Below are 22,250 nucleotides of genomic sequence, written 5' to 3' on the forward strand. Positions count from 1 at the left end.
GAGTGTTGGGGGGAAAAATAGTGTTGGAGGATTACTGAAAAGTCACTAAAAGCAGCCCTCCTGAAACACTAGTGTGGGTACACAAGTCAGCTTTCAAAGGAATTAGGGAGCGAGGCATGTCCTATAAGCCAGAATAGGATCATGTAATGGAGCTGGTGGAAAGGTGTATAGAAAGCTGTCCTCTCTGTGTAGCTGTCTTTTTCCGTCCGCAGTCAAGAGTCTGGTGGAGAGCATGAGCCCACTTTTGTGCAGTAGGATCAGCAGTTGTGAGGAAGAGTTGACCTAGCGCAGGGAAGAGTGAGGATAACTAGAACCTAATTCTCTGTTTCTGTTTTACCACGTTTAACCCTGAGTATTTTTTGTGAGTAATGCTCTTGTGTCACCCTGTCTCCCAAGTTTTGTGCAGACTTTATGTTTAGCCAGTTCTAACCTAGCACCATACAGAGAAAGGGACTTTGGGAAATACGTTTGAGTTTAACTAAGTGGACATAAGGTATCATCATTTTCCTATGATATTTTTCTCTTGCACCCTGTCATAGGAGTTTACATACTTAATACTATTTCTTGAGTTGTTTGAATAATGTATCTTCCAAGCTAGAGGATAAACTTCATGAAGAAAAAGACTATATTTGTCTTGTTCATCATTGTGTACCTAATGCCTGAGCATTGTATGTATTAAATATTGATGGCAAGTTGTGGAGAGTTGTAGGATACCTTTATTTTTCCCTTCTGCCCCCAGTCTCCTTGAACATTTACTAATGGTTAGTGCCTGTGGACCAACCTGGCTTTTACACTAGTCTCTATTCTTTTTAGAATAGCTTTATTTATTTTTTTTAAGAATATCTTTAACTTCTGCCTTTAGCTGTAAGTGGAGGAAATGGCCATAGCAGAAAGTGGTAGAGCAGAATAGCACAGAGATGGAGAAATGGGAGAGTGAAGCACAACACATTCAAAGGGGATCTTAGAGCTATACTTATTAGGTCATTATGTTTTCCAAATTGCTGACATTATATAAAGAGTACAATAATACTGAACAATTTTTAATCTAAAAATTAGAATGCAAATAGGTTTTATATTTGTATAGTTGAAGAAATATTTGAGTATTATCGATTTAACTGAATGTAAGAATGGAAATTCTACAATAGTGAAAGAACAAGTTAAAAATTGGCAGTACTGTAATTTACATACAGGTGATATTTGCCTTATGTAAACAGACACCTGACACATTGAGGAAGAAAGGGAAGGAGAAACAATGACAAGTTGTTTTACTTAGAATGTAATAGGAACCTTAGTTAGTAAAGAGTTGATTATTAAGTGTGACTGAGCAGGATTGTGCTTTGCACTTAAAAGTGAACTAAGTTAGTGGAAGTTATTATTTCTATCATAGAAACAGTTGATTATACAGATAGTATAAATTATCTTTGACTCATTCTTCTTTCACTTTTATAAAACATAAAATTTTTTGATTTTCCACAAGATTATTAACAAGTATGACGTATTTTTGCTACTTTTAGGAAATGCTGCGGCTACTTCTGAGGTAGTTTGAAAGGAAGATATATAAATGCCAGTGTCAGAAGTAAAGGCAGTTGTGATGAATTTTATTTGTCATTATTTAGCATACAGTTATAGGTTGCAGTTTTAAAGTTTGGCATCATGGAAGACAGTGGACAAAAAATTGCAACTGAGGTCAGTATTTTTGTATGTATTTATTTACTTTTTCTGTTCATTTACTTGGGAAAATCTTAAAAGATCTGTTTTTACCAGTAACTGTTTCTGAATAGCATATAATGTGAACTGCTATTTGCTTATTCGCACTTTATAATTTGTGTGTTTTCATATGTACTCTATTATGTCATTAACCTTTAGTAGATTATTTTATTGTACTTAGGGAGTATATTTCAGAACCAGTGTTTAGAAAATGTAAATATAGCTTACTCTAAAAACCATAAGTTAAGAAATTTAGACTTTTATTTTTACAATTGAAGGAAAATTGATATGCAGAATTTCTTAGGTACTTAGTAGTCTTCAAGAATCTATGTAAATTTTATTACAGTTTAAAACATTGACTAAACATTTGGTCTTTTAGGACTTTTAGTAGCTGGAGACATATCAGCGAAGTACAGATAGTCTTGTTTCAGTAGAAATAATGGGCTTCATATTATAGTCCTGAAGATTATGCATATACTTTGATAAGCTATTGGAATAAATCTATAGCCAGACTGATATTCAGATTTACCTACAAGGACCTATCTGTGTCTGAAAAGATGAGTAAAAATTATCAGTATATAATGTTTTGAATATTTCAAAATTTAGTTAATGCATATCTAATGCACTTAGATGTGGTATACACAACTCATTTCTCACTAATCCTGATTAATTTGGGGGTAGAGGTGGTAGCAGTCAGTAGTGTACATTAATGATACATATACTTCATGTAATGGATATTTTTTAAACATTTTAAGCCTTTAAAATATTTAAGCCTTTAAACTCAGAATTGACATTGTAAAGCAAGAATCTTTGGAAGCCAATTTTTTTTTTGAAAGATTTTATTTATTTGAGAGAGAGAGAGAGCACGAGCAGAGGGGAGGGGCAGAGGCAGAAGCAGACTCCCCATTAAGTAGGGAGCCCAACGTGAGGCTTGATCCCAGGACCCTGGGATCATGACCTGAGCTGAAGGCAGACGCTTAACCGACTGAGCCACCCAGGCAACCCAGGAAATTTTTAAATTTTTAAATTTAAATTTTTAAAAGGAAAATGATGCTAAATGTTTATCAGTAGGAGATTCGGTAAATAAAAGGTTCACTCATTTGATGGAACTTTAGAACTGTTAAAAGCAGTGAGCTAGGTCTGTATATCAGCATAGATGGCAATACAATACTGAATAGAATAAGGAGAATGCCAAATAATGGATACAGTTTGATACCATGTTAATGTAATTATGGCTTATGATTATATTATATATGTATGAAAAAAATTTTAATAATAGACGAGAAATCTATACTTTAAACTTGTAACAGATTCCTACTGGGGAGGGGGAAAGGAATAGGACTTAGAGTGGTGGCTTAAAGGGGACTTTGACTTTAGTTGTAATATTTTATTCCTTTACAAAAGGAAAGGTACACAAATGTGACAAAATTGAGACATCAGTTCTGGGTGATGGAATCATGGATGTTTGTTATGTTCTTGGTACTTCACTGAATTTTAAAATTCCATTTTTTTCCCGTCAAGAAAGATCTATCTATTAGGAAAAGGTGGAACTTTGTGATTACAAGACTCTGTTTTCCATGTAACTAAGAAACCCAAAAGGTTGTTGAAAACTTTTAAGTGGAAATATGAAATGGTCTAGGTACTCTATTTCACCTTTGCTACTAAAGTCCTGGGGTTTAGGGATTTCAAAAAAAACTGAAATAAGAAAAATTATTGACAAAATCTATACCAAAATATCATTAGATGTTTTTGGATAGTTGATTATGGTTCAAATTTTTACCAATTAAAATAAGTTTTCTGCATTTTTCTAAGAATATACTGCTTTTTAAAATAATTAAAGTAATAAATGCTATTTTTAAAAAACAGAATAAAACAAAGAAGAGCCATCAGAATGAAATAGTGTTCTTTACTCTAGTAATCAAGAAGAGTGCATTTTTCAGGTTTTAGCTATTAAGTAAAAGTGGAACATCTAAGCATCCTTACTCCTCTGATCCTGCTATAAATCTGAGAGCCTCACTGAACCCAAAGTGAGTTCAGGGAGCTTAGTAACCAAGGACCTTAAAAAAACATGGGCAGTAATTTGTTGACTGGGTTGTAAGGCTTTTGGTAGTAAATCGAAAAAAGCTACATTTGGGGGCGCCTGGGTGGCTCAGTCGTTAAGGGTCTGCCTTCGGCTCAGATCATGATCCCAGGGTCCTGGGACCGAGCCCCCGCATCTGGCTCCCTGCTCAGCGGGAAGCCTGCTTCTCCTTCTCCCACTCCCCCTGCTGTGTTCCCTCTCTCTGTCAAATAAATAAATAAAATCTTTAAAAAAAAGAAAAAAGTTACATTTTTGAGAGAATTTAGCACAGTTTCTTGTTGATTATTGGTTTGTAAGTTTCTTAGATAGGAAATTTTAATGTGAAACAAAGAATAATATGGAAACTAGAGGATTAGCACTACCTGAAAGGATAAAAAAAAGGGGAATTAGGTGGCAAGAGAAGAAAATGTAGGGAGGACTAAAATTAAATCTTAAACGTAAGATTGTTTAGAGTTTGTGTTCAATGGTAATGAGAAAATATTGTACACTTTAAAATGAAGAAACAATATTAATCTTATAAATTATAGAAGTGGAGTATAGTCTTTGTTTTGATAGATTTCATATTTATGGATTTGCTGTGAATTTATGGTCTGTATTAAATGAACATATTTAATTTTACCTGTATTATATTCCAAAACCAAGTTATGTATTTGTATAATCTTAGAAATACTCATATTTTTACTTTCCTTAGGCAGAATTGTGAATTAAATTGTAATTCTTTACAGTTGATCTAGTACAAATGATCATTTGTTTGTATATATTTTACTTTTCAACTTTATATTAGAAAAACAATCCAGTTCTTTCCTCCTGTGTGTCTCCTTTACTCCTCATACAGAACACTTCACTTCTAACATTGCAGGTCACCAAATGTTGGGGAAGAGGTATGGTTTCCTCACACCAAGCAATTCTCTGTGACACCAGCTGGGTATCCTACAATTTAACTCAATTAGGACACTATATACCTGCAGATAGTGTCAGATCCCATGGGTTAGGAACTCAGTCCCATAAGAATGCTCCCACCCTATTTAAGATCCAGTTGCAAGTAGTAGGTCACCAAATTACCCACAACTCTGTCCAGTTTGGCTACAAATCAGAGGTTCCCACCATCTCCTCCACAAGTTGGATTAATTCGCTAGAGTGCCTCATAGAACTCAGAAAAACACTTTCTTAAACCAGTTTATTACTGGATATGATGAAGGATACAAATGAACAATTAGATGAAGAGCTATATAAGCACAGGGCCTGGGAGGGTCCTGAGTGCAGGAGCTTCTGTCCCTGTGGAGTTGGGATGTGTTATCCTCACGGTGTGTATAGCTTGTTATCCTGAAAGCTCTCTGAACCTCATACTAGTGGAATTTTTATGGAGTTCTCATCATAGAGGCATGATCAGTTGATCACCCAGGAAATTATAAGCGTTTCAGGAGCCCTGTGTCAGGACGTAGGGCAGAGACCAATATATATTTTTTCTATTATCTCACATACTTTAAAAAAAATGCATTGTAAGAGACTGTTAACTGTATTAATAATTAAGAATGGAATTATCACAGTGAATGTGTTGATGTTTTATATGCTTGGAAGTGGAAAAGCAAAATAGTAAAAATAGTATATCCTGGTTTAGAATCTGACCTTTAAAATTTCATTTGAAAAGAAAGTAGAGCTTTGCTGTTATAACAGGTACATTATGGTCTTAGCTGTACAGAATAAACAAAAGACTTCCTTGAATAGATTTTCCAGGAGAATCGGGTGCCTATGCCAAATGTCGATTACTGGCAACTTGCTCTCCTTCCATACGGAGATATAGGCCACTAGGATGTCCTCTGAAATTCTACAGTAGCATGTAGTGAGAGCTAGCAAACCTGATATTTAACTATGTATTTCCAATTAGTAGTTAAATGACCTTGAACAAGTAATCTAACTTCTCTGTTTATTATTTTCTTCATTTTATTTTATTTTTTTTTAAAGATTATTTATTTATTTATTTGACAGAGACAGACAGAGAGAGCACAAGCAGGGGGAGCAGCAGAGGGAGAGGGAGAAGCAGGCTCCCCACTGAGCAGGGAGCCTGATGTGAGGCTCGATCCCAGGACCCTGAGATCATGACCTGAGCCGAAGGCAGACGCTTAACGACTGAGCCACCCAGGCGCCCCTATTTTCTTCATTTAAAAATGAAGATATTTATACTAGATGATTTCTAAAGCATCTTCTACCTCTAAAATGCTGTAATTTTATTTCACATTAGGACTCTTGCTAATGCAGATTTACAAAAGTGAGATGGTTGATACATAAATTGATGTGTTCTTTCCTCTAAGCTTGATCCTTTATATGTGACAAAAAAGACATATATTATTCAGATTTTCTCTCTGAAATTCAGATGAAGTACTTAAGGTAATTTTTTTCAATCATTCTTTTTCGGCACTAAAAATTTTATCCTCATATTGATGGTGTTACATTGTTTGATTCTGGAGCATATTCAGTCAGAGAATTGCTAAATTTAATGAGCTAGACTTTGTGCCTTCAAGGATAGGCTGTCACTGTAACCATGGTACTTGGCCTAGTATAGGCACCAAATAATGACTGTTGAATGTTTGAATATATTACATGCTGTTTTAATAATTATGAGGTAAGGGAAGATAGAGGATCATTTATCTAAAACTGTAAATGGTGGCTTGGTTGTGAGAACTATAAAGAGATATACAATAAAGAGGGTCAATATTAACAAAACTTAGGGTGGAAGATGGAATCATGGAAAGGATAGAGTTGGGCTGAAGAACAGACTAACAGAACACCATTGGTATTAATCCAAAGAAATTAGAGCTAGAATCAAAGCTATGAGGAAAGCCTGCTGAGGAATGCTACTACTTAGTATGTCCTCTATCTTTAATCAACTTTATTAAGCTGTAGTTTACACACAATAAGATGTACCCATTTATATGTTTAGTTCATGAGTTACAATAAGTGAATACAATTGTATAACCACCACATAATCAAGATACAGAATATTTCCATCACCACCAAAAATTTCTTGCTATCCCTTTGCAGTCAATCCCCAACCTCAACCCCTGGCCACAGTCAACCATAAATTTGCATTACTGCAAATTATTTTTGCCCTTTTTAGAATTTCATATAAATGGATCATATAGTATATACTGTTTTGTCTGTAAACTTTTTTGCTGTTGAAAAAGTTTGCATTGATGTTTTAACTTGTATCAGTGTTTCATTTCTTTTTATTGCTGAGTAGTATTCCATCATAAGGATGTACCACTGTATGTTTAGTAATTTACCCGTTAATGGGCATTTGGGTTATTTCCAGTTTCTGGCTGTTACAAATAAAACTTCCATGAATAATCATACACAAGTATTATGGATAAATGCTTTCAGATCTTTTGGGTATACACCTAAGAGTAGAATTTCTAGGTTATATGAAAAGATTATTATTATTTTTTAAAATAAACTATCAAACTGTTACTTAAAGTGGTTGTATCACTTAATATTCTCACTAGCAATGTTAAGAGCTCTATTTGCTCAAAATCTTCTCCATCGCTTGGTAGCATCAATTTTTACAATTTTAGCCATTCTAATAGGTATATAATGGTATCTCATTGTGGTTTTAATTTGTATTTCTCTAATGACTATGATGTTGAATGTCTTTTCATGTGCCTATTAGCTATTCGTTTGTCTTTTTTGGTGAAATGTCTACTGAGATCTTTTATTCATGGGTTGTCTTGTATTTATTATGTTGTAAGAGTTCTATATATATTCTGGATACAAAGCCATTGTCAGATACACGTATTGAGAATATTTTCTCCCATGATGTGGTTTGCCTTTTATTATTTTTATAGTATCTTGGGATGAACAGTTTTAAATTTTGATGATATGCAATTTATCCATATTTTTCTTTTATGGTTTGAGCTTTTTGTAAGAAATCTTTGCATGTCCTGTCTGGATGGCTCAGTCGGTTAAGCTTTTGACTCTTGGTTTCAGCTCAGGTCATGATCTCAGGGTGCTGAGGTCGAGCCCGGAGTCTGCTTCTCTCCTTTCTATCTCCCTCTGTCCCTCTCCCTGCTTGTGCTCTTTCTCTCTCTCAAATAAGTTTTATTTGAGAGAGAGAGAGAATGGGGGAAGGGGCAGAAGGAGATGGAGAAAGAATCTCAAAAAGGAGATGGAGAGAGAGAATCTCAAGCAGACTCCCCACTGAGTGCGGAGCCCCACGTTGGGCTTATCCTCACTACCCTGAGATCATGACCTGAGCTGAAACCAAGAGTCGGAGGCCTAAATGACTGAGCCACCCAGGCACCCCAATAAATAAATCTTTAAAATACAAAAAAGAAATCTTTGCCTATCCCTACATGGCTATATTTTTCTCCTGTTTTCTTCTTGAATATTTATAGCTTTAGCTTTTATGACAGATCTGTGATCCTTTTCTAGTGTGAGGTAGATAAGGATAGAGATTCACTTAAAAAGAATGCAGATGTCTTGTTCTAGAATTATTTTTTTGTTACCATTGTCAAAGTCATTTGACCAAATATGAATGGATTTACTTCTGGACTGTCTTCTGTTCCATTGATCTATACTTCTGTCCTGTCCTATGTCAATACCAGTTTTAATTACTAGAGCTTTATAGTAAGTATGGAATTTCAGGAGTTTAACTTCTTTTTTTTTTTTAAAGTTTATTATTTGAGAGAGAGGAAGAGCATGCATGCACACGAGCGGGGCTGTAGGGGCAGAGGCAGTAGGAGAAAGAGAATCTCAAGTAGACTCCCACTGAGCTTGGAGCCCAAAGCTGGGCTCAGTCTCACGACCCTGAGATCATGACCTGAGCCGAAATCAAGAGTCAGACACTTAACCGACTGAGCCACCCAGCCACCCCTCAGAGTTTAACTTACTTATTTATTTATATTTTTATTTTTTTTAAAGATTTTATTTATTTGACAGAGAGAGACACAGTGAGAGAGGGAACACAAGCAGGTGGAGTGGGAGAGGGAGAAGCAGGCTTCCCGCAGAGCAGGGAGCCCGATGCGGGGCTTGAAGGCAGACGCTTAATGACTGAGACACCCAGGCGCTCCGGGAGTTTAACTTATTTAACACTGTTTTTCCTTTTCAAAATTGTTTTGGTTTTCTATGTCCTTTGTATTTCCATATAAATTTTAAAGTCAGCTTATCAGTTCCTACCAAAAAAGCATGTAGGGATTTTGCTTGAGATTGAATTCAATTTTTAGATCAGTTGGAAGCAAAGGGTGTGACCTTGGGTGGAAAGGCAGTTAATTGACCACACACACTGCATTAAGTCCTTCCTTGAAAGAGGCTCTTAGTGGAACATCTCCATGTTTTTGACAGTTATAGTGGTTGATAGTGTTGTTCAGATCTTCTGTATTCATACTGGGGGGTTTGGTGTATATGTGTGTGTATTCTTGTAATTACTGAGAATAGTGGGTTAAAATCTCACATTATGACTTATGGATTTACTTGCTTTTTCCTTTTAATTCTGTTAGGTTTTGCTTCGTGTATTTTGAAGCTAGTTATTAGGCACAATATTCATCTATAATGGTTATATCTTACTGATGTATTGACTCTTTTATCATTATGAAGTGTCATTCTTTAATTCTAGAAATAATTCTTATATAATTTATTTTTCCTGATACTAATTTGGCCTCTCCAGCTTTCTCATAGTTATTTCTCTCATGGCATATCTTTTTCCATTCTTTTACTTTTTAACCTATTTGTATCTTCATATTTAAAGTGAGCTTCTTAGAGTCAATTCTGAATTACTTTAGGGAAAATATAGGAACTTTGCAACTCTTATCTTTGGGGAAAGCTGGGTGAAGAGTACACAAGAACTCTTGTACTATTTTTTATTCTATGTGAATCTAAAATTATTTCAAGAGTGTTTATAATTGCTTGTTGTTCATGCATTGTTACAGTAGTTTCTTTTAAATTCTTGTCTGGGGGCACCTGGGTGGCTTAGTCTGTTAAGCGTCTGCCTTCAGCTCAGCTCATGATCCCAGGGTCCTGGGATTGAGCCCCACATTGGGCTCCCTGCTTAGTGGGGGGTCTGCTTCTGCCTCTGACCCTCCCCTCTGCTCATGCTCTCTCTCTCTTAAATAAATAAAATCTCTCTTTAATAAATAAAATCTTTAAAAAAATAAATTCTTGTTTGGAGGTCAGTGGGATGCCTGGGTGGCTCAGTGGGTTAAGCATCCAACTCTTGATTTCGGTTCACATCAGGATCGCAGGGTTGTGAGATTGAGCCCCACACTGGACATGGAGACTGTTTAAGATTCTCTCTCTCCCTTTTCCTCTACTCCTCTCCACCTCTCCCTTTAAAAAACAAGAACAACAAAAAACAACAACAACAACAAATTAAAATTCTGGTAATTCTGACATCTGTGTCAACTCTGTATTGTTGTCTGTTGATTGTCCTTTCTCATCCTAGTTGAGATTTTTCCTGGTTTTTGTTGTTTGGTATGAGGAATATATTCCTTTTGGATTGTATCAAGGACATTTTGGGTATGATGAGACCTTGATTCCTACTTAAATCTTCTTTATTAGTAGGGAGGAAGGGTGCTGCCTCTTTGCTGACAGTCACCTTGCTTAGGGCAGGAGTGGTTCATAGGGCTCAGCCTCAACAGTCTTGGTAGCTGTAGCCCCGGGTGGTAGGGAAGAGGGCCACTGTCTCCGCCCTCATTAATGCAGGGTAGAGATGGTCAGCGAGTCTCTGTTCCACACATTACATAGCATCCAGTTAGTAGGGCTCCATCCTGCAGAGCTGCAGTCTTCCTATTCCTTTGGTTGGAGACAATGGGTTTTTCTTAGGACTTCTGTTTGTTGTTGCTCTCCACCTGTTGTGGTTCCAGGTTGTGAATTGTTATGGCAGCCAGGCTGAGATACATAGGTGGCAGAAGTCTCCAGGGAATTCACTATTGGGTTATCACTCAGGATCTGGGGTCTCTAGCCAGTTTGTCTTATTTTCTTCACCTTCCAGAGTCTTATAGTAGTTAGCTTTTTTCTTTGGTCCAGGGTTTATAGTTGTAATTAGCAGGAAGAAAAGGGTAGAATGCACTTAACTCTATTTTATCTGGAATGAGAAGTCTCATACTGATTTTTAGTATGTTTCTGTATTTTCTAATTTTGTTTATTTGCCCTGCTTATTTATTTTTCAGGCAAATGAAGATAAAACAATGTCTGCCAACCTAAAATACCTTTCCTTGGGAATTTTAGTCTTTCAGACTACCAGTTTGGTTCTAACGATGCGTTATTCTAGGACTTTAAAAGAGGAGGGACCTCGTTATCTATCTTCTACAGCAGTGGTTGTTGCTGAACTTTTGAAAATAATGGCCTGCATTTTATTAGTCTACAAAGACAGCAGTAAGTTTTTTGGTTTTCTGTTTAAGTCATTGCAATTTATTCGATTGTTTTTGTGTGATTTACATATGATACATACATAAATGTATATTGGTAACTACACATTATAACACTATTGCTTTATTATCTAATGTATTAAAAACATTTCAATATTCTTCATTTTCTTTTTTTTAAGATTTTATTTATTTGAGAGAGAGAGTGTGAGTGCATATGCACAAGCGGGGGGTACGGAGGGGCAGAGGGAGAGGAAGCAGACTCCTCGCTGAGCAGGGACCCCCATGTGGGTTTTGATCCCAGGACCGTGAGATCATGACCTGAGCCAAAGGCAGCTGCTTAACCGGCTGAGCCACCCAGGTGCCCCCAATAGTTTTCATTTTCTTAGGATGGTTTTAGTCTAGTAACAAACATATTTTATTCTGATCTATATCATGATTCATGTCTTCTGGTTAATGCTAGAATTGTGAAATGTAGTTTCTTGCATTTATAATTGAGATTAAGAGTAAATTCTATACTTCTATAACTTTTAGAAATTTAGAGAAGTCATAATTAAAGTCAATGCTTTTTATTTTATTTGCTGCATTGATTAGTCCAGCAGTGATTAATTTGATATAGTTTTTTTTTTAACAGTTTTATTGAGATATATTCATGTACCATACAAGTCAGATTTTGAAGTGTACAATTCTGTGTTTTTTTGGTATTTTACATTATTAATTATTTGAAGTTGTAGTAAAATACACTTTTACACATACATGTATATCATAAATTGTATAAATTTAACCATTTTTAAATATAATTCATTGGCATGAATTATATTCACAGTGTTGTGCAACCATCAGCACTATCTATTTCTAAAGCTTCATCACCCCAAACAGAAACTCTATAACCATTAAGCAATAACTCCCATTCTCCTTTATCTTCAGCACTTGGAAACCTCTAATCTACTTTCTGTCTCTATGAATTGGCCTCTTCTAAATATTCCATCTAAGTAGAATCATACAGTGTTTCTCCTTCTATGTCTGGCTTATTTAACTTAATGTTTTTAAGGTTTATCCACGTTGTAACATGTATCAGAACTTTATTCCTTTTTATGACTAAATAATATTTCATTGTATGTAAATGTATGTGTGTGTATATATAACATTTTAGTCATTAATGTATTCATGGGCACTTTAGTTTTTTCTACCTTTTGGTTATTGTGAATAATGCTGTAATGAACACTGAATAATACTGCAATAGAGGTATAAGTCTCTGCTTAACTCCCTGCTTTGATATGTTTTGAGTATATACTTTGGAGTGGAATTGCTTGGTCACATGATAATTCTGCGTTTAACTTTTTGAAGAGCCACCAGACTTTTCCACAGCAACTGCACCATTTTATATTCCCACCAGCACTGTCCAAGGATTCAGATTTCTCTACATCCTCACCAACACTTGTTATTTTCCATTTAAAAAAAATCGTATAGCCATTCTAGTAGGTGTGCTATCTTATTGTGGTTTTGATTTGATTTTCCCTAATGAGTAATGATGTTGAGCATCTTTCCATGTGCTTATTGACTGTTGGTGTATCTTTAGAGAAATATCTGTTCAAGTCTGCTGCCCATTTTTTAATTAAGTTGTTTGTAAATTTGATATACTTTTGAAAGTATCATGGTGGCCAGTGTGGCTGTAGCATATTGATCTGGGAGGAAAATGGAACAAAGAGAAATTGAATTGGCATTCAGTAAAAAGACAATGTAAGATAGCTTTGTAGGCTACAAATTTCACCATAAAAATGAAAAGAAATAATTGAAATGTTTAAAATATGTCCCATTTTACACATGGAAAGACCAATGCAGTGACCATATTGACAGCAGAGGAGATGCAAGAATAGGTTCAGAAAATCATGTTTGGAAGCTGTTGCACTAGTCCAGGCAAGAAGATGATAGTGTCTTTGATTACATTGCTAGAGAAGAAATGATGTTTATGAGATGTTGTAATGTGAATGGGAGGTATATGCAAAACAACTTCCAAAGCTGAAGGAGCTCTGAGACTAAAGAAAAAGGCTGACAAATGCAGGTTGACAAGGGTGTTGTGGGTGGCTGCAAGAGGAGTAGATCTCTGCAATACCACCTCCCTTAAGACCTGCTTTTATAGTCCCTAGAGGCTGGAGAGTACATGTTGAGGGACCATCCAAGAGGAAAATGTTTTGTTTTGTTTTTTTAAGATTTTATTTATTTGAGAGAGAGAGAGAGTGCACAAGCAGGGGGAGCAGCAGAGGCAGAGGGCGAAGCAGACACCCTGCTGAGCAGGGAGCCCGATGTGATGCAGGGCTCGATCCCAGGACCCTGAGATCATGACCTGAGCCGAAGGCAGACACTTTACTGACAGCCACCCAGGCACCCCCAAGAGGAAAATGTTTAAGAAAAGGTGTGGGTCAGTCATATCTCCAAGACAGATCATGGATGTTATATCCCAAGGGTGTACTTAAGGATGTGGTTAAACAAAAGGAAAGAATGTGTGTGTGTGTGTGTGTGTGTGTGTGTGTGTGTGTTTGGGGGGCGTGAAATCTATGCTCCAGTCATATCACCAAGACAGATCATGGACGTTATATCCCAAGGGTGTACTTAAGGATATGGTTAAACAAAAGGAAAGTGTGTGTGTGTGTGTATGTGTGTGTGTTTGGGTGGGGGGTGAAATCTATGTTCCAGAATGCTTCATATCACAGAATGGTCATCATAGCAGAGTTGTCCAAGATGGCGTTGATTTGGTTCACAAATCAACATCTCTTAAAAAGATGTCTTTTTAAGCTATAGCTCACGTGACTTGCTAGTAGATTAGGTGTGTAATGGTCAAGGAAATGGGGAATCCAGTCTGAGAAATAATTCCTAGGTTTTTAGGTTAAATTACTGGGTGAGTGGGTACTGCAGTGAATGATATATGGAAGATAAGTTAAGGGGTAATTAAGGTTTCTCTTGGGCCATGTTAAATTTGAGATGCCCATAAGGCATTCAAATGGAAATATTAAATAGTATGATATATAAATATGGAGCTCAAGGATTTGTCATCTTGTATATTGCTTTAAAGTCAAGGATTGGATGAAGTAATTTAGTATATACTGAGAAGAGAAGGCCAAAGACTAAGCTCTGTAACATTCCTAACATTTAGAGGTCAGATTGAGAAGAAGAACCAATAAAAGACTGAGTCAGGGGCGCCTAGGTGGCTCAGTTGGTTAAACATCAGTCTTTTGATTTCGGCTCGGGTCATAATCTCATGGGTTGTGAGATCAAGCCCAGCATCCGGCTCTGCTCTAAGTGTGGAGTCTGCTTGTCCCTCTCCCTCTGCTCCTTACACCGACCCCCAAAGTAAATAAATAAATCTTAAAAAAAAAAAAAATTTCACCTGTAAAATGGTCTAGATCTGGTGGTTTAAAAAAAAGAAGAAGACTGAGTCACCAGTAAGGTAGAATAAAATTCACATAAATGTGGGGCACCTGGATGGCTCAGTGGGTTAAGCATCTGCCTTCAGCTCAGGTCATGATTCTGGGGTCTTGGGATCAGCCCCAGGGAGGGCTTGCCACTCAGCGGGGAGCCTGCTTCTCCCTCTCTTCCACCCCTCCCCCTGCTTTTGCTCTCTCTCTCTCAAATAAAATCTTAAAAAAATAAAATATTTAAAAAAAACAAATATATAAAAATATGTTTATATAAATATATAAAAATATATAAATATAGATCAACCTCACTAGGAATCAGAGAAATCAAATTAGAGCCACAGACTCAATTTCACTACCTTCAGATTGACGAAAATAAAAAGCCTAACAATAACAGGAATTGGAAGGAACATGGAACAAGACCTTCCTTAAATTGCTGGTGAGAAAAATATGTGATAGCATTAATTATTTAAAAGTTTAATTTAATTTAAAAAATTTTTAAAGATTTTATTTATTTGTCAGAGTGAGAGAGCACAAGCAGGGGGAGCGGCAAGCAGAGGGAGAGGGAGAAGCAGGCTCCTGGCCAAGCAGGGAGCCCAATGTGGGACTCGATCTCAGGACCCTGGGATCATGACCTGAGCTGAAGGCTGATGCTTCACCAACTGAGCCACCCAGGTGCCTCTAATTTTAAAAATGTTTAAATGAGCTAATATTTTAGATTTTTTTTCTGCTAAATCTAAGAAAAAAATCTTTTGGTAACTTTTAGTTACATCTTATCTTACTATTATTATTTTAGCGTGAGGAAGGGATAAATATCAGATATTAATCTTTAAACAGTATTTTCATTTTTAAAAAGTTTTCATAATGAAACTTTTCAGGTTTTATGTTGGGAGAGAAAATCATCTATGAAGTATCATTGTTGGCAAAGTAGTAGGATTCCTTAGATTTCTCCTGTCTTTGGGGGTTTATGTATCTTTTATTTTTTAGTTTTTTTTATTTTAAGTAGGCTCCATGCCCAGTGTGGGGCTTGAACTCAGGACCATGAGATGGAGAGTCACATGTTGCACCGACTGAGCCAGCCAAGTGCCGTGGGTTTATGTGTTGGTAACCTTCTCTGGACACTTTTTGTGATTAATACTGTAGGTTGGCTAGCTCAAAGTCCATTCCCAGCCCTTTTCTCCCTTTGTTGTTTCTAATGTGAAGAATATGAAAGAAAAAACTACATTGCCCAGCTCCCAGCTCCCTTACTGCAATAGACCAAAATCCTGGTCTATGAGAGCAATGCCTGCTAGGTCCTCCTGTTCTTTCTTGTTGCCTAAACACAAGAACCAGACAGAAGTGCAGTAATCATTTGGTGGCTTTGTTGCAATAATCATGTAGACAATAGATGAAAAGCATGAAGGTAAAAAGCCAATATATACGGAGAGAGACCTTAGGTCCTGATATCATCACTGAGCTGCTGTAGCAGCTTTGGATCTGGACCTGGACCTGTGGGGATGAGACAGATCCCTTTGAAGTTCAGCTGATGATAAAATGGAATGCACAAAATACAAGTTTTTATAATGTTGCTACTATAGAGTAAGAATACTCAGCTGAAAAATTAATACTTGCTCTGAGCTTTTGGTTATCATAAATATATGTGTGTGTGTATGTGTGTGTGTGTACATATATAATCAATTTGCTTGTGTTCCCTAATGAAAGAATATAAGGAGAATGCTCTTCTTAATGTGCTATATTATAATATTTAACTTTGAAAAATTAGTATCATTAAAGGTATACTTTAGACCTAAAGGTATCTTAACATGTAGGACTGTTTCTGTTTTTTTATAGGTGAGAAAACAGGCCTTGAGAGAGTGTATGTAACTTATTCAGAGTTATGTAATGATTTTACCCATTTCATGTTTTTACTAGAATGTAGTCTAAGAACACTGAATCGAATACTACATGATGAAATACTTAATAAACCTATGGAAACGCTTAAACTTGCTATTCCATCAGGGATATATACTCTTCAGAATAATTTACTCTATGTGGCCCTGTCAAATCTGGATGCAGCTACTTATCAGGTACTTAAAACATATTTTAGTAGTTCTTTTAAGAAACAAACAAACAAACAATAATATTAACTGTTTTCTTTTTCAGGTCACATATCAGTTGAAAATTCTTACAACAGCATTATTTTCCGTGTCTATGCTTAGTAAAAAATTAGGTGTGTACCAGTGGCTCTCGCTAGTAATTTTGATGACAGGAGTTGCTTTTGTACAGGTAACTATTCAAGATAAGTATACCTTTCATTTTTATCACAGTTTCAGAACTTTAGTTACTGCGTATGGAGAATATAGTTCTATTAATCGTTGAAGCAAATAAATGCTTATTCTCACAACTGACATATTTTTTGAAGGCTTCCTTTGAGCAATACTATATTGGGGCTGCAACTGATAAATAAAAATCTGACTGGTTTCACTTAGCCTTATACTCTCTACATCCATCTATGTTGTTAGAAATGGCAAGATTTCATTCTTTTTTTATGCTTGAGTAATATTCTACTGTATATATATATATATATATATATATACACCATATGATTTTACTCATATGTGGCATTTAAGAAACAAACGAACAAAGAAAAAAAGAGATAAACCAAGAAACAGACTCTTAACTCTACAGAACAAACTGATGGTTACCAGAGAGGAGGTGGGGGGGAGATAGGAGAAATAGGTGAAGGAGATTAAGAGTACACTTACCTTGAGCCCTGAGTAATATACGGAATTGTTAAATTACTATATTGTACACCTGAAATTAATATAGTACTGTATGTTAACTATTGGAATTTAAACAAGGAAATGAATGAATGAAAGGAAGGAAGGAAGAAAATTTTAAAATTAAACTAAATAAAAATCAAATTATCTGACGTAAAGAAATAAACAATCTAGTTAGGAAAATAAGATACTGCATATAAAACAAATCTGATTTTTACTGGATGTCTGAGCATTTGAGATTATTAATCACTTCCTTCTTATTGTCTATCAGCTTCCCTGATACCATTCTTTCCTGGTTCTTCTCATCTTTCTAATAATTCCTTGTTGGGTTCCTTCCTGGGATCCTCTTCCTTGATACTTGATATTAGGGTTGTTGGTAGGCTTGTTCTTTTCCTTAAATTATATCTTTATTTTTGGAGACATCATCCATTCTGTAGGTTTTTATTATCACTTAAATGTCCATGGTTCCTTGGTCTGTGTCATCACCTGTAATTTCAGATTTGTATATCTAAAAACCTGTTGGACATCTTAGCTTGGTCATTCAGTAGACCTTATAAACTGAGCATATCCAAAACTTTACCTTTTCTTCCACCAAACCTGTTCTTGTTTCTATTTTTTCCTCATTATTTACTCTGCCTGGGAGTTGGCCTAGACTCTTCCTGATGACTGTGCATCTAATCAGTCACTAAGACTTTGCTGATTCTGCTTTTCTTTTTTTTTTTTTAAGATTTTATTTATTTATTTGAGAGAGAAAGGGCGTGCAGGGGGGAGGGGCAGAGGGGAAAGTAGGCTCCCGACTGAGCAGGGAGCCTGACACAGGACTCGATCCCAGGACCCCAGGATCATGACCTGAGATGAAGGCAGATGTTTAACCAACTGAGCCACCCAGGCGCCCCCTGATTCTCTTTCTAATGCTTCTTGATTCTGTCCTTATCTGTCTTTATCATCACTTCCCCAGTTCATGTGTTCTTTGTTTCTCACATGATCATTTACCTCCTGATTTTTTTTTTTTTTACTTCAGTCTTACATATCCCTCAAAACTCAAACTCCACATAGTCACCACTATGGTTTATCTAAGATTTTATTTATTTGTTAGAGAGAGCATGCACAAGAAGGGGGAGTGGCAGGCAGAAGGAGAAGCAGACTCCCCACTAAGCAGGGAGCCCCACACATGGCTTGACCCCAGGACCCTGGGATCATGACCGGAGCTGAAGGCAGACACCTTACTGACTGAGCCACTCAGGCGTCCCCACTATGGTTTATCTAAAAACAAATCCAATCATGTCAGTTTCCTGCCATCCAGCGTGTGGTATGTCTGTCACTTTCCGCAGAGTGTGGTATGTCTATCTTGAATAAATATTTTATTTTTAAACAATGCAAGCATTTTTTTTAAGATTTTATTTTTAAGTCATCTCTACACCCAATGTGGGGCTCGAACTTACAAAAACCCGAGAACAAGAGTTGAATGCTCTACCAACTGAGCCAGCGAGGTGCCCCTTGAATAAAGATTTCTAATAGTTATTTTTAAATGGGTATTACAAAATTTTAACTGTCATTTCAAACCCTTATTTTCATAGATATTGCTAAGGATAAGTTAAAATAGGTATTACATTTTAAAAAGTGAGGTGTTTTAAATTAAAATATCAAGTAATAAATAGTTCAGATGGAACACAGATTTGACAAAAACCATGAAGATGATAATTTCTGGAACACTGATCTATAGGATAAAGCCCATAATGGTTAACATGATACCATATGGACCTTCCATAATTACCAAAAGCTCCATTCTCATTTTTGCTGCTCCAACAGTTCACACTCTGAACTTCTACAATTTATAGAAGCTGTTTTGTGCATCTGTGCATTTACTCATTCTCTTTCTCTTTTTTAGGGAATTTTTTGAAATTGTAAGTTATAACGGTAATATCACAATGGGAAAAAAATAAAACGATTCTTAGTTTTTCTTTCAAAAGCACTCCTCTGCAAATCCCCAAGAATGGTATTGGTTGCATTTTTATCTTAAGGTCTGAGAGTGGGCTCTAAATATGCACTTTGTAAAATATCATAAGGACTAAACTCCAGTTTTGTTTTTCTTTTTGTTCAGTGGCCCTCAGATTCTCAAGAGCTTGATTCTAAGGAACTTTCAGCTGGTTCTCAGTTTGTAGGCCTCATGGCGGTTCTCACAGCATGTTTTTCAAGTGGCTTTGCTGGGGTTTACTTTGAGAAAATCTTAAAAGAAACCAAACAATCAGTGTGGATAAGAAATATTCAGCTTGGTAAGATAAGTTTTAAGTGCTTTCTAATATTATTTTTTTTAATGATTATATTGTTAGTTTTAAAGATTACTATATATCTTTAAATAAATAAGCCTCCCATAGAATCTGCCATTGGGATTCAAATATCTGGCAGAGTTTTTGCCTTTCAAACATTGTATTTTAAATGAATGCCTTTTATTCAAGAAATGGAATTTTAGGTCTGTGACATAAGGGTGTATGTAGCCTGTTTCGGTCCTCACTATTTGGAGACTTAGGAACTTTATTCTTGGTTGCTACAATTCTCAGAGAAGGTGTTCCAAATGACCTATTTTCCTCCTGGAAAAGGAGATTAAAATACTTGGCAAATTTCAGTTATATAATACATTGTTATTAACTGTTATCACCATGTTGTATATCAAATACTCATAATGTACTCTTCAAATATCTTACAGTTTTGTCAGTTTTACCTCAGTAAAGCTGAAAAAAAAAAAAAGATACGTAAATGGAGAAAGTTTGAAATGATGCAATTTTCCTCTTTGTTTTAAAATCTTAATACCTTTTTTATTTCAAAATGTTATGTTTTAGCTTTTAAATACTGTGTCATTTTTCTAACCGAAGATAAATAGTTTAAAACAAAACACACCTCACATATTGAAGGATTGCCTTTGAACAAATTATTTTTTATTTTTTAAAATTTTTTTAAAGATTTTCTTTATTTATTTGACAGAGAGAGACACAGCAAGAGAAGGAACACAAGCAGGGGGAGTGGGAGAGGGAGAAGCAGGCTTCCCACTGAGCAGGGAGCCCAATGCGGGGCTCGATCCCAGGACCCTGGGATCATGACCTGAGCCGAAGGCAGACGTTTAAAGACTGAGCCACCCAGGTGCTCCTGAACAAATTTTTTTTAAAGATTTTTTATTTATTTGAGAGAGAGAGGGCAGAGCGAGCAAGAGAGAAAATGAGCGGTCAGAGAGGGGCAGAGGGAGAGGGAGAAGCAGACTCCCCGGGGCTCGATCCCAGGACCCCGGAATCATGACCTGGCAGGTCATGAGCTGAAGGCAGACACCCAACCGACTGAGCCACCCAGGCGCCCCTGAACAAATACTTAAGCTATATATACAGTATTATAACCTTTAATTCCTCATACAAAGATTCCAGCATTTGGTATTCCTGGTATATATTCATTCTGGAAAATGCTGCTTGTGAGAGACAGCTCAGTTGCAAATCAACTATTTTGTCTTAAGCCTCTGTCCTTGTGATTTTGGAGCTCATCTTTGAAAACATTATTTTTTTCTGTCTACATCAACTTAACAGGTATACCATGTCTGCCTTGGTAGCAGTCAGGCCCTCCACAGTGAATGTGTATACTCCTAATGGCCTATATTTTAAGTCAAACCATCCCAAACAAACCTTCCAAATTTGATTAGTCCATTTTTCCAGCTGTTTTCAAATAATGTGATAACAAACAAACTAAACCTTCATTTTTAAATGACCACAGGATTTATTTTAGTTTCTGTGCAAAAACTGTAGAAATGTATCAAGTTGGGTTTTTTTTTTTAGAGAATATTTGAAGTAAATACTTTTAAAGATTAAATTAGCTTCCTTTTGTTCGTTTGTCTGGAAGGCAAGTACAGAGGCTTGAAAAGCACCAACCAACTTAATTCACCATTTCAGAAACAGTGTATCGTTAGTATAGTGGATAAGAACACTTGATTTTGTAGTCAGACCAACTCAAATCCTGATTTCATCACTTAACCACCTTTGTGGCCTTAGGGATGTTACTTAATCTTCCTCCGCTTCACTTTCCTTATTGATAAAATGTACTTAATTATAGTACTAACTCCATATGTTGCTATGAGGATTAAATGAGTTAATACTTGTAGAGTGTTTAGAATAAAGTGCCTTGCATAGTAAGCACTAACGTCAGCTATTTATATAAATATGCAAATATCAGGAAAGACCGAAATATTAAAACATTGTGTGATTGCCCCAAATTTTCTTGAATTATAAGATAAAAATGAAAAGTCAGAATTCGTGATTCTGTGGTACATCATGGGTTTCTTATTTTTTAATTTGACCTCATAACACAATCTAGTGAATGGTAAGCTAACTCAAAGTTTTGAAAAGGATACATAAATTAGTTGTAGATAACTTGAGATTACAAAAACAGAAATTAAAACATTATTTTTTAAAGATTTTATTTATTTGAGAGAGACAGAGCAAGAGTGTGCATACCCACATGCATGCACTAGCAGGGGTAGGGGCAGAGGGAGAGGGAGAAGCATATTCCCCACTGAGCGTAGAGCTGATTATATCCCAGGACCTGAACCAATGTCAGACACTTAACCAACTGAGCCACCCAGGTGCCCCCAAATTAAAACATTTTAATCGCATTTATCAAGTATCAAACTGTCAAAGATTAGCAAATTGATAAGATCCAGTGTTAGCCAGAGAGTGGAGAAACAGGAACTCTTATTATCTAGGATTGCCAGGAGTATAGATTAATATAACCTTATTGGATCTCAAATTGGGAATGTTTAACAAAATTTTATTTATTTATTTATTTATTTTTATTTTTCTTAAAGATTTTATTTACTTATTTGTCAGAGAGAGAGAGAGATCACAAGCAGGGGGTGGACAGAGGGAGAGGGAGAAGCAGGCTCCCGGCTGAGCAGGGAGCCTGATAT

At 36.1% G+C, this 22,250-nt stretch overlaps 1 protein-coding gene across 3 annotated transcripts in view; it reads left to right on the forward strand.

The window, feature by feature from the left end:
- The first annotated feature begins 1,110 nt into the window (after nt 1-1,110).
- Nucleotides 1,111-22,250, forward strand: part of SLC35A3 (solute carrier family 35 member A3) — a 45,937-nt gene continuing 24,797 nt past the window's right edge. For 2 of the 3 annotated variants that reach the window (XR_014144525.1, XM_081817054.1), the window contains exons 1-5: nt 1,111-1,686; nt 10,945-11,149; nt 16,464-16,618; nt 16,695-16,817; nt 19,413-19,584. Coding sequence is in view for 2 of the 3 variants with exons in the window: in XM_081817054.1 (XP_081673180.1) it covers nt 1,654-1,686; nt 10,945-11,149; nt 16,464-16,618; nt 16,695-16,817; nt 19,413-19,584 (688 nt within the window). In the remaining variant the exon portion in view is untranslated. The remainder of the gene's footprint in view (nt 1,687-10,944; nt 11,150-16,463; nt 16,619-16,694; nt 16,818-19,412; nt 19,585-22,250) is intronic. The other variant, XM_081817053.1, reaches the window with a different exon arrangement.

This window comes from Leptonychotes weddellii, chromosome 4, assembly GCF_054177405.1.
Source record: "Leptonychotes weddellii isolate Sample4059 chromosome 4, ASM5417740v2, whole genome shotgun sequence".
Classification (NCBI taxonomy): Eukaryota; Metazoa; Chordata; class Mammalia; order Carnivora; family Phocidae; genus Leptonychotes; species Leptonychotes weddellii.